The sequence below is a fragment of the Nannospalax galili genome, unplaced genomic scaffold, assembly GCF_000622305.1.
Source record: "Nannospalax galili isolate Female #2095 unplaced genomic scaffold, S.galili_v1.0 scaffold17, whole genome shotgun sequence".
NCBI classification, from domain to species: domain Eukaryota; kingdom Metazoa; phylum Chordata; class Mammalia; order Rodentia; family Spalacidae; genus Nannospalax; species Nannospalax galili.
The window spans coordinates 8,591,097-8,604,144 of NW_008342276.1; the positions used below are offsets into that span (position 1 = coordinate 8,591,097).

At 44.9% G+C, this 13,048-nt stretch overlaps 1 protein-coding gene across 9 annotated transcripts in view; it reads right to left on the reverse strand.

Moving 5' to 3' along the window:
- Nucleotides 1-13,048, reverse strand: part of CUNH8orf76 (chromosome unknown C8orf76 homolog) — a 103,252-nt gene extending 90,204 nt beyond the window's left edge. For 7 of the 9 annotated variants that reach the window (XM_029565876.1, XM_029565877.1, XM_029565875.1 and 4 more), the window contains exons 1-3: nucleotides 12,812-13,048; nucleotides 8,837-8,932; nucleotides 8,007-8,150 (exon numbers count right to left, since the gene is read on the reverse strand). In XM_029565876.1, the coding sequence (XP_029421736.1) occupies nucleotides 8,007-8,150; nucleotides 8,837-8,932; nucleotides 12,812-13,030 (459 nt within the window). In that variant the 5' untranslated portion in view covers nucleotides 13,031-13,048. The remainder of the gene's footprint in view (nucleotides 1-8,006; nucleotides 8,151-8,836; nucleotides 8,933-12,811) is intronic. The other 2 variants (XM_029565880.1, XM_008838001.3) reach the window with 1 other exon arrangement.

Consider the following 13,048-nt stretch of genomic DNA (forward strand, 5'->3'; position numbering starts at 1 on the left):
CTCCAGCATGGCCGTGAAGCAGCTTCAATGCCTCCTGCAGCTTCTCTTGGGACCACATTCTCTTATCGGTTAATCTCCTGAGAAACTTCTCTAATGCTAATGTCTCCACTTGCTTTCTCTGTGCCCCCCTGCAGGGCTCACTTCTCCTCCCTCTCTCAGTTTACAATGTTACTCTGCAGGCAACTACTCAGTGTTCTTGGGAACTTCTAGTGCCCATGCCCATGCCTGCCCCTCCCCTTTTTCTTAACAAAACAGAATGTTGGACTCCCTAAATGCCCACACTCATCAAGCCAAAATGTCACAATTAAGGAAGATACTGCTCTAACCTCGGGACTGTTCTTTCTCTGTTCTTCCAAAATATACTCCTGCATCTCTCTACAGATTGAGGACACCTGTGCTCCAGTCATTCTCATCCCCAAACTAACCCTATACACACCAGGAGAGGTGTATGATGTCTTATCCACAGGGACAGAAGGAACCAGAACAAAGAGGTCAGCCACCTTGGCAGTACTGGTAGGAATTAGCCTCGTGGCATCAGTGGCAGCCACGGGACTCATGGCTGGAGGCTTGGGACACACGCTGATCTCAACCCAGCATCTTTCTCAAGAAACAGAGGATCTCAGACAAGAGCTCACTTCAACAGTGGAAACTATAGCCCAGTCAATCCAGTTCCTACAACAAGAGTTATCCTCCCTAGCTGAAGTTGCACTCCAGAACAGGCGAGCCCTGGATCTATTAACTGCAGAAAAAGGGGGAACCTGTATTTTTCTGGATGAAGAATGTTGTTATTTTATCAACCAATCTGGTAAGGTCGAACATGATATAGAACAACTCAAACAGGTAGCAAAAAATCTTTCACTTAAAAATTCCTAGTACCAACAGTCATCTCAATGGGACATTTTTACAGGACTAACTCCTTGGCTTCTGCCCTTATTGGGCCCTCTGCTTTCTATCACTTTGGTGCTAACCACCATTGCTCCTTGCCTTGTCAGATATTTTCAGAACCAGATCCGAAAACGCATACTGTTGTTACTTTCCTTCCCTTCACATGTATACGAATGCCTGTCAACCATTGAGGACCCTGTTCATATGCACAGAGAGACAACCCCTGCTGCCTAGTGGACCCCTAAACCAGCCTACCCCCTCTGCCCTGTGCTCAGGCTGTTTTTAGTACAATTTCCCAACTGAGGTTCCTTCATTCCAGTTGTGTCAAGTTGACAACTAAAGCTACATAACTCTTGTTAGGGTTCCAAATAGCAGCAGTTTCCCCCTTCCCCAAGAGGGACCTCACCTTGACCTTTGGAGTCGAAGGAAACAAACTCTGCTGAGAAGCAGCCTGCCTTTCCTTTGACCTCCAAAGATAAGATAAGCAGATTCTACCTGATAACCAGAGATTTTAGAAGCTGTTTTTCTCTCATCTTAAGAGGGAAAAAGTAAACACTTCCACACCTAATCCTACCTGCTTCCCCCTCCATGATTTCTCCCCCAAACATTCCCCCTTCCACACCCTAAAGCCCCCATATATAAAGTCCCAGCTCACAACCCGTGGGCGGACATCTTTCCCTGACATCCTTCCCTTCCCTTCCCTTCACGGACATCTTTCCCTTTCCTGACATCTTTCCCTGCCCTTCCCTGACATCCTTCCCTGACATCCTTCCCTTCCCTGACATCTTTCCCTTCCCCGAGGGAAAGGTGCCCTGTGCGAAATAAATCTGTATCCCACTGAGAATTCCATCTGTGCCTCGGTGGCTTCCTCCATCCACGCCGCTCGCTCCTGCCCGCTCTATACCTATCACCTAGGGCCAGCGAAATGGCTCAATTGCCGCCAAGCCTCATGACTTGAGTTTGTTCCTCAAGCCATATGGTGGAAGGATTGAACAGACACCTACCTACCTGTCAATTGTCCTCCAACCTCCACACATGTGTACATACATGCACACAAAAACACAAATAACCACGAACCTAGAAAAATATGTATGATCTAGCAAAATAGTCATCAGCCATTCCCAGACATCCTAATGGCATAGCAATTCACATGAAAGTGGACTGATGAAGTTCAGCACCAAACATATAAATGTTGAATTGTTTTTCAACTTTTACTATGATCTTGTTATGGTGAAAGGAGACATGTTTGGCGTGGCATGCTGACAAGGAGGAACTTGTGAAGGTTAGTCTTAACTGTCAACTTGAGTGGACAGAGAAGTGCCCAGGAGATTAATAGAGTATACTTCTGCACATCTGTGAGGAAATTTCTAGAACGTATTAACTAAGTAGGGAAGACCTCATAAACTGGGGTCCCAGATGGAATAATAGGGGAAAGGGAAAAGAGCCTGCTAGTTCAGCATCCTCTCTCATCTTCCTGGCCACCGTGAGTGGCTGACTGTTGCCTCTGCCACCACCTCCCCACCATGACTACTGCCCCACTAAAGGCAAGAAACACAGAGCCTAGTGACCATGAACAGAAACCTCTGAAACTGGGAAGTACATAAACTTTTCCTCTTATGTTGTTTATGTCAGGTATTCTGTCACAGCAATGAAGATGAAGTCAGACTAACACGCATCTTTGTTCTCTTCGGCCAGATATCTGAAAGATTCCAGTTGATTTCCTTAGGCTCTGGCCTAATGGTTTCATTTTAATATTTGAGGCTTTCTAAAACCCCAAAAGGTAATTTCCTTGAAGATTTGAACAAGTTCCATGTGCACATCTGCCTTGGCTTAGACACCATCCACAGGATGGCCACGAAGCTCTCGGCATAACTGAACCCAAATGCCTCCCCCATGTACAGAGGCCAAGTATTTCTGCCAGAGGGGGTTGCTGCTTTCCTTCTGACCAGAAAACTCTTTGCAGGTCTCCATAAGAGCCACCATCTCTTGCCTAACCTGCCATATGGCAAATGCCCTCTGGGTTAGGAAGAACGGGTCCACTTTTTTCAAGTTAAATCTACAGAGAGCAGATGGCAGAGTAAATTACCTTCAAGCTGATGTAAAGTCTAAGGACAGGTCAAGCTCCTGCAAGAACTATCCTGAATGTGAAACAGGAGCCAGACTACCCGCATGCAGCCCAGAGAAACCAGTAAGTGAAAGCCTGTGGGTTCTGGGAATATTCCTAGATTGAGAGGAAAGATAAGAGGGGGAAAAAAGCCGCATACAACTTTCTTGGTAATATTGTATCTCCCCAATACTGACCACATCTTATTTTATTATTACTACTGCTTACTCTCTATTCATCCCAAAAGACCATTTAAGGTCGATAAGAGCCTTGGATTCAATCCTGAATTCCTAGTATACAGCACAGCTCCACATCCATGACAGATGTTAGCAAATTGTTGAGCAATAAATTTTCTAAAGTCAAATTATGCCTTTTTGAAATGGCTCAGTGCTGTCAAGCCTGATGACCTAAGTGCAATCCCTGGGAACCACAAGGTAGGAGAGAACCGGCTTCCACAAGTTGCCCTTGACTTCCTCACATGCTGTGGCACACATGTCTACCCACATACACTAAATTAAAAAATGAACAAATAACATGTAAATTTTTATTATGCCTCTTTATTTCTAGTAAGAACATGTCTGGCCTATCTCTGTAACAAATGCTATTCTTCTTCACTACTGTCTATAATGCATAACAGTATTCAAAAACACGCTCTGATTGGGGAAGGAGGTATATGTTAAACTAAAGAAAGTTCCACACAGACTATGATTTCTCCCATCTCACACTACATATATATACAGTGGGAGACAGGGTCTCAGTTATGGAGCCCAGGCTGGCCTTGGCTTCCCCGGTGCTGGAGTCACAGGCATGCACCATTTATGCTCTGATAGAATGATTAATAAACTAAGGTTTACTGATCTGCTAGGTTAATAAACCAGGATTTTGACAGCATGGTTAGTAAGTTCCTTTTTGGGCCTTTAATTCCATTTAACTGAAAGATTTTCCCAGAATGTTGCAACATACTGCAATACAATACTACAACAACATACTGCAATACTACAATAATACAATGGTGACAAGGACAGTATGTATTGAGTGCAACCACACACCAGGCTCCAGGTCAAGTGTTTTACTCAGTTATGCCTCATGATTTTTTTTCTGTTTGGTCTTTTTGAGACAGGGTCTCCCTGTAGCCCCAGCTGGCCTGCAACTCACTATGTAGACCAGGGGGACCTTGAACTCACAGAGATCCGCCTGCCTCTGCCTCCCGAGTGCTGGGACTAAAGGCATGTACCACCATGCCCAGCTGTGACAATCTTTTTTTTTTTTTTGGTCTTTTTGAGACAGGTTCTCCCTGTAGCCCCAGCTGTCCTGGAACTCACTGTTCAGGCTGGCTTGGAACTCACAGGGATCCGCCTGCCTCTGCCTCCCCAGTGCTGGAATTAAAGGCGTGCGCCACCACGCCCAGCGACAATCTTTTAAAATAGGCTATTACTATCCCCATTCTACAGGCAACTGAGTCACAGAGAGGTTAGTAGTCACAGAGCCAGAAAGCAGCAGAGATACAGTTAGGCAACCAAAAGTACAGACTTGCTGTCTATTTTGTTCAACATTCTACACAGACCTCTCCCCTACAGAATGTAACCAAGCAATAACCACTTAGATAAAACAGACAATAGGCCAGAGCTCACAACAAAAGTAGAGAGTACTGGGGCTTGGAGAGATGGCTCAGCAGTTAAGAACACTGGCTGTTCTTGCAGAAGACCCAGGTTCGAATCCCAGCACCCACACGGCAGCTAACAACTGTCCGTAACTCCAGTCCCAGGGGACCTGACAGCCTCTTCTGTCCTCCACGGGCATTGCACGACACGGTTGCACTTACCTACATGCAGACAATACACGCATACACATAAAATAAAAATAATGTTAAAATTTTTAAAAAGTAGAGAAAAGAGGAAAGTTCACAGATAGGCATGGTCCACTGGGACACTACACAGGAGACTTGAAGAAAGGGTGAGAGTCACTAGCCCACTGCCCATTTCCACTGACAGACCTCCCCAAGAGGGTGCCTGGCAGACAAACAAACAGTTCTGAAAGTCCTGCCATGGTGCCCATCTGATTGGCCTTCTCCTATCTGGTAACCACCTGAACTCTGGAGATCTGACATTTGCTGACTGGCAACAATCCTAAGACATCTCAGACCGTGTTACTAAGTAGACTGCTAGGCCTCCTACAGCCAGTGTGAATGTATGGTCCAGCTGATAGAGGGCAGAATAGGGATGATATAGGGACAGGGCAATGGCAGGGTCAAACTGCTGCTCACCTGTAGACCAGGAAACTGATCAAGCCAAGTTCACCATCTGCCCGTACTGCCTGAGTGACACAGAGACCTGCCTACCTAAGAATTCAGTCACAGTTAGGTCAGGCCTGGCGGGGAATGCCTGTAAAGCCAGCACCTGAGAGGTAGAGCAAATTCCAGGCCAGCCTGGGATGCACAGTAAGACCCTGTCTCAAAAGATGAAAACAAAAAAAACATCATTCGTAGAGAAGATGAAAGAGAACAAAACACAGCTGTTTCTCATGGGTTTTGTTTTGCTTAGTTTTATCTTTTTGAGACAGGGTCTCCCTGTAGCCCCGGCTGGCCTGGGACTTGCTATGTAGACCAGGTTGGCCTCGATCTCACAGAGATCCATCCGCCTCTGCCTCCCAAGTGCTGGAATTAAAGGCATGCATCACCACGCCCGTTTTAAAGGTAATTCCCACCAAGATTTCATGGTACTGTAAAAGGCTGGGATCCTATGCTATGAGACCCTGGACTAGCAAAGGTCAGGGATTTCTGTCAATTGACAACCTGGAGGAAGATGGCTTATTTGCATTCGGATTCAGGCTGACCTCTGGTTGGTTCTCCAAAGTCAGTGCCTCTGGGCCTCATTAGCTCCGTATGAAGAACTTGGCCATCATCGACTAGGGCAGACCTAGACTAAAGCCCACAAAGAATTTACACATAACCATGAGAAGCAAACTGTGAATACCTTAACCTGAAAACATAAGCAGAACCTAGAATTATCCTTAAAATTAACCCTTAAATTTCTGCAATTTAACCCTTAAAATTCTGCAAATTCTACTTAAAAATCAAAAAGCACTATGAAACTTGGTTTGGTAAGAGTATTCAGTCACATTTTTATAACTTTATTTAAAAATTTATTATGTTTATTTATTTGTATGTGTGGATATGTAAGTACATGCAGAGGTCAGAGGACAACTTGTGGGAGTCAGGTCTCTCCTTCCACCATGTGGGTCCTGGGGATAGAACTCAGCAGGCACCTTCAATCCCCTAAAACCATTTCGCAGGTCCCAACTTGACATTACTGAGATAGTCTCATGTAACCCAGGCTGGTCTCAAAGTTGATTTCTGAGGATGACCTGTGAACTTCTGATCCCTCTGCCTCTACCTCCTGAGTGCTGGGATTAGAGGTGTGTGCCACTATACCTGGTTTTACGGGGATCAAACCTGGGACTTTGTGCATGCTAGGCAAGTACTCCATGAACCCAGTTACACCCACAACCCCATGTGGGTTTTTTTTTTTGGTTTTTTGGTTTTTTTCGGTCTTTTTGAGACAGGGTCTCCCTGTAGCCCCAGCTAACCTAGAACTCGCTATGTAGACCAGGCTGGCCTCGAACTCACAGAGCTCTGCCTGCCTCTGCCTCCCAAGTGCTGGGATCAAAGGTGTGCGCCACCACACCCGGATACAAACCATGCTTTTATTTTTTTTTGCTTAGACTGGTAATATATGGTTCGTTATTTTGGAAAATAAAGCCTACAAAAAAATCTTAAAAAGTGGGGGCTGTAGAGACAAATGGCTCAGTAGTTAAGAGTATGTACTATTCTCACAGAGGGCCCAACTTCAGTTCCCAGCACCCACACTAAAGAGCTTACAATCACCTGTGACTCCAGCTCCAGAAAATCTGACACCTTGGCTTCACAGGCACCTGTACTCACATGCACAGACTCATACACAGACACACATATACACACATAATTAAAAATAAATCTCTTTTTTTAATTTGAGACAGGGTCTCCCTGTAGCCCCAGCTAACCTAGAACTCGCTATGTAGACCAGGCTGGCCTCGAACTCACAGAGCTCTGCCTGCCTCTGCCTCCCAAGTGCTGGGATCAAAGGTGTGCGCCACCACACCCGGCTACAACCCATGCTTTTATTTTTTTTTGCTTAGACTGGTAATATATGGTTCGTTATTTTGGAAAATAAAGCCTACAAAAAAATCTTAAAAAGTGGGGGCTGTAGAGACAAATGGCTCAGTAGTTAAGAGTATGTACTATTCTCACAGAGGGCCCAACTTCAGTTCCCAGCACCCACACTAAAGAGCTTACAATCACCTGTGACTCCAGCTCCAGAAAATCTGACACCTTGGCTTCACAGGCACCTGTACTCACATGCACAGACTCATACACAGACACACATATACACACATAATTAAAAATAAATCTCTTTTTTTAATATTTTATTATTTTTATTTTATGTATATGAGTGTATTGCCTGCATGTGGGTAAGTGCACCCATGTCATGCAATGCCCATGGAGGATGGAAGAGGCTGTCGGATCCCCTAGAACTGAAGTTATGGACAGTTGTTAGCTGCCATGTGGGTACTGGGATTTGAACCCAGGTTTTCTGCAAGAACAACCAGTGTTCTTAACCACTGAGCCATCTCTCCAGCCCCAAGATAAATCTTTTTTAAAATCTAAAAAAACACCAGCCCTTGGGAGGCAGAAGCAGGTAGATCTCTTAAAAAAATCTAAAAGCATATCATTCATAGTCCTGGAAAACCTCTGAAAAATGAGACTTCTAAGCAGTAATCTTGAGCTTAACACAAGAAAAATAAAATATCTCTAGAGCGCCAAGCTGTCCCCAGTAAAGTCACTCCACCACTGCTCACTTTTTCCTGCTTATCCAAACCCACCACTTTTGCTTTTAGTAGGAAGCTTCATTTTTAGGAAATAAACTATTGAGCTGTCTTTGGTATAGGGAAGTGTATGGAAACAAGCAATGACGCCACTCACCAAATTTGTAACAATCTCCAGTGCCTCCACGTGCCTCCCCAGGTGAACCAGGCACCGAGCCTGGCCTTCCTGGACATCCCTTTTCATGGCAAAATTGGTAGGTGACAGCTTTTCAGAGATACTCAAGTATTCCTGCAGTGCTTTCTGGCAATTATTTATTAAAAGAAACAAGCAGAAACAGAGAGAAGGGGCAAAAAGAAAAAGAAGAAAAGAATTCAGCATAGGGATGACTTTTTCCTATATGGAAAGTAATATTATAATTGACCCTCCAATGACCTAAGGGAGACCTAAGTATTTTAACTAGTACTGTTACTATCTTTTCTAAAAGTACAGATGGAATGGCTGCAGGTTATAGTATCTACAACTACAGTATCACAGTACTGGAGACAGAACATTCTGGAAGCAAACAGAACAGGCTTTGAATCTGGGACTTTGCTATATATTTACCAGTATTTGCATGAAGAGGGAACAGGATGTGTATGTGAAGCAATCTGACATCTAACTGTTCATTTTTCTCTTTTCTGACATACTTTGGGGTACTCTGCCCCATGACATGCTGGAGATTCACACATGAGGGGATACAGAGCCTGGGGGAAATAGGGACCCCCAAAATATTTTTGGGTTGGAATTATGAAAAACAAAACATTCTATGGAGCCACACAGAAAAGGACAGAGACTTGGGAACATAAGATTACCGGCACCCATCACTAAAGACAATTCATCCCCACAAATGACACACTCCCAACTCAGCACACTGTTATTTACATGTGCCACTGCTGATAAAACAAGAGCCCACTTCAAGTACCATTCTGACCCATCTAGAGTCCCACCTCATATTCCTGCTGTCTGTAGGCCAGGTCCCCTCTGAATTTCTTCAGAGTTAGAACTTCAGTATCATCACTGCTCTCTGTTTCTTCATAAAACCACTAGAAAGAAATCAGGAAGATAGCATTTATTATATGGTAATGCTATGCTTTTCCACTTTACGCTCAAAACCAACTTCCTATAATACAACTAGTTAAACCTCAAATAAGACTTACTTCAGGATGAGACTCAAGGGAAAACACTGAACAAAAAAGGGTTGAATTTGTACGTTTGAGGCAAGCTTTGATCACATGCCTCCCAAGTGCTGAGGTTAAACAGGTATCAACATGCCAGACCAAACATGTGGTTGTGTGCACATGTATGTGTATAAGCAAGCACAAATGTGCATGTGTTGTAAGAGGCAGGTCGATGCCAGGTGTCTTCTCTATCACATGCCATCTTGATTTTTTTTAAGATAGGGTCTCTCAGTGAACCTGGATTTCACCAATTGGCTACACTGGCTGGCTGGCAAGCCCCAGGATCTTCCTGTCTCTACCTTCCAGTGCTGGGATTATAGGTATGTGTCACCATGTAGGTTTTTGGTTGTTGTTTGGTTGGGTTTTTTTGTTTGTTTTGTTTTTTGAGACAGGGTCTCCCTGTAGTCCTACCTGTCTTGGAACTCTCTATGTAGACCAGGTTGGCCTTGATCTCACAGAGATCCTCCTGCCTCTGCCTCCCCCAGTGCTGAGATTAAAGGCCTGCACCACTGCATCTAGCTCCATGCCATTTTTTACATGGGTGCTCTGAATCTGAACTCAGGTCTTCATGTTTACACACCAAGCACTTTACCCACTGAGCCATCTCCCCAGCCACCAATGGTAATTTTAATGATGGCCCAGCTTTTTTCCTTTTTTCTGACATTATTTACTGCATGTGCGTGGGTACACACATGCCATAGTGTGGATTCTAGGGATTAAACTCAGGTCCTTGGGGTTAGTAGCAAACACCTTTACCTGCTAAGCCATCTCACCAGTGGCTCAGTTTTTATTAAAATTATCCCAAGTATAGGGCCAGTGACATTTTACCTGGTGGGTAAAGGTACTTGTTGCCAAGCCTGACAGCCTGAGTTTAATGCCTGCTACCCACACGGTGGAATAAGAGGACTGACTTCACAAGTACACAGGCACTGTGGCATGTGCACCCACACATACACAATTAAATAAATGTGACAAAAGTTTTAATTATCACAAATATAAGCATGCCAATAACATATTTCTTAAAAAAAAGGCAGCACATAGTTTTCTCTGTCATTTTCAGTACACAACATTGCAACTGGAAACTGCATTCACCTTGCACAGTTCACAATGTCTAGAGCAGCTTTCTTGCAGAGCAATTTTAGAGTGAACAGGAACTGACAACTCTTTTATTCGAAGGGCATAGGAAACAGTAATTATGAGGATGGTGCTTTTATGAAAATGTTACAAAGGAATTCAAGCAGAATTTAAGCAAAAGAGGCAGAAACTAAGCCAGGCATGGTGGCACACACCTTTAGTTCCAGCACTTCAGGGAGAGGCAGAGGCAGACAGATCTCTGTAAGATGAAGCTAGCCTGGTTCACATAATGAGTTCCAGGTCATCTGGAGCTACAGGAAAATCCTGACACAAAAAATACTAAAAAGCAAAAAAATAAGGCAAAAGGGGGCTTCCAGGAACTGAAGACCAGAGGTTCAGAGGACAGTCTGAGGAGCATGCCAGTCCAGAAGACTTTTCCCACTTTAATACTGATTTGAACATCCTGGGTAGAAAGTTAAGTGAGACTGAGATTTAACTATCAAAGAAAAATCACATGGGGCTGGAGAGATGGGTCAGCAGTTAAGAGCACTGACTGCTCTTGCAGAGGACCTGGGTTCAATTCCCAGCAACATGGTCTATAATAACCATCTGTAACTCCAGTTCCAAGGAATCCAACACCCTCTTCTGACCTCCACAGGCACTACAGCACAAGGGTGCACCTACCTACACGCAAGCAATACACTCATACACATAAAATTAAATTTAAAAAATAAATAAGAAGCTCTTTTTAAAAAGGAAAAACACTAAAAACAAAACAGAACAAACAAAAGCTGTCCTGTGAAGCTGTGAAACTTCCCAACACCCACTCAAGAGAATCTTGGATTGGAGGCCTGTGATCTAACTGCTGTGGGCTGTGAGGACCTAGCTTCTGCTTCTACCCACAGAAAAACCCTTAGGGGAATTAGTCTATTCAAGAGCACCTTGGTCCACAACAGGGACACTGTGCTGAGTGACACCTGGAAACCGCCAAAATGTAACCTGCAAGCAAGGGCTTCGAACAACCAACTTAGATGAGGGAAACCACGCATTGATAATGGCTGAGAAAAAGAGAAATCCATACTTGACATTCCTACGTGGTGTGTAAGAGAAACAGAATTTAAGAGTGAAAATCCCATTCCAAGAAACATGGGTGTATTCTGACCCAAAATCACATACAAAGGAAAGGGAGTGGGCCCTTACTTTGGCACACCTGTGTGTAAAAACTATAGACCAAAAAAACAAACAAGCAAATAAAACAAAACTATAGATCACTGACACTCTAATAACATTTCTCTGGCACCCAGTTCAAATGGGTTATGTAAAATACATGGGGTTTTTCATTTAATAATAGAAGGCATGAAGTCAAGAGTGGGGGAGGGGCATAAGGTGAGGGTGGAGATGGAGGTTTGAATACAATAAAAATTCATTGTATGAAATTCTTGGATCAATAAAATTTCTCTAAAACTTAGTAAAAAGGAAAAACACAAAACACGACGAAAAACGTTGTGTGACCATTTTATCAGCTCAAACATCATCTACTACTCCATTTTACTGTTAGGGTTTGGACCCACAGCAACTCCCCCCACCTAATGCAGCAGGGTCCATGGGTTCCAAGCCCCTGAGAATGCAGGAACTGAGTTGATGAACACCCAGGTCTTTTAAGTCAAAAGAAGCAGACTTTTCTGCACCTTTTGGCCAAAGGCAGCTTGCTTTCCCTTTGATGATCTTGGAAGACAAGATAAACAGACTCCACCTTTTGACCAGAGACCCAAGGAGTCAGATCCTAGCTGACAGATGGAAGCGGACGGTTTTTAACAGAAGCTGTTCTGATAAGCCCTGGGCTCCCGCTCTCCCCTGCCTAATTTTAAAAAATATGTTCCCGCCTTCTGCATCCCCCCAGGCACGCCCCTATAAAGACCCCAGCCCACATTTTCCCTGTCCCGAAGGAAATCTATCCCCTGCGAATTTTCCTTTGCTAATAAACTCTATCCCACTGGAGTTTTTATGTGTCCTGATGCTTTCTCCCTATTGACCCGATTCATCTATCCGCTTCATCTATCATTTACAATAAAACACGCTAAGGTTGAACAGTTTGTCTCTAAATACTGACAACTCAAGTGTAGCTCTTATATTCTAGAGGCATGCCTCTACTTCCAAAACCTCTAAGGCTTGCTAAATTCGTATCTATCCTTCCCCTGAGCCATCGCTGTGGGGAAACCTAGGAAATCACCTTTTCCTTGTTCTTTCAGCACTGCTGTCACTCATTTTTAGGTATCTGACCCAGTTATCCCGGATACTCTAAACAGCTATGTAATCACAAACTGGTTTTAACTAGCCATTCCCAACTCTGACAGTAATCGACGAACCTCTCCATCCAGTTCTCATTATCCTACAAGGAAATGATGAAGCAAGGTTGGCTTTCAGTTATTTTTATTCTCCCGGGTAGCCTGCAAGCCTACAAGGATGCTGCTGCTCCAGATCATGGCGGGGCGGGGGGCTGGGAGTTGACCGCCCGGACAGGCAGGGAAAGAGGTGTCCGTGCTTCCGAGACCCGGCGTCTCCAGGCGGCGGAAGAAGCACACACAGCGCCAGCCCCGCGGAGCCTGCGGAGGGAAAGGGCTGGCGGGGACCTGCGGTGGTCAGGTCAGGAGCCGAGGCCCTCCGTCTCACCTGAGGTTCGCAGCGCTTGGCGCCGTAGGGCATCGGCGGCCGAGACAGCCGCTCCCGCCTCTCCTCGAACACAGAGTCCTCAAACTCCCCGCCGAGCACCCAGCACCCAGACTCCATCGCGCGGATGCACCCGGCCATCGAGCCGATATGACGCCTAGAGCGGTACCCAGCACCCAGGCTCCATCGCGCGAGTTGTGCGGAAGCGAGACAAGGCGGCATGTAGAGCGGCACCCGCGC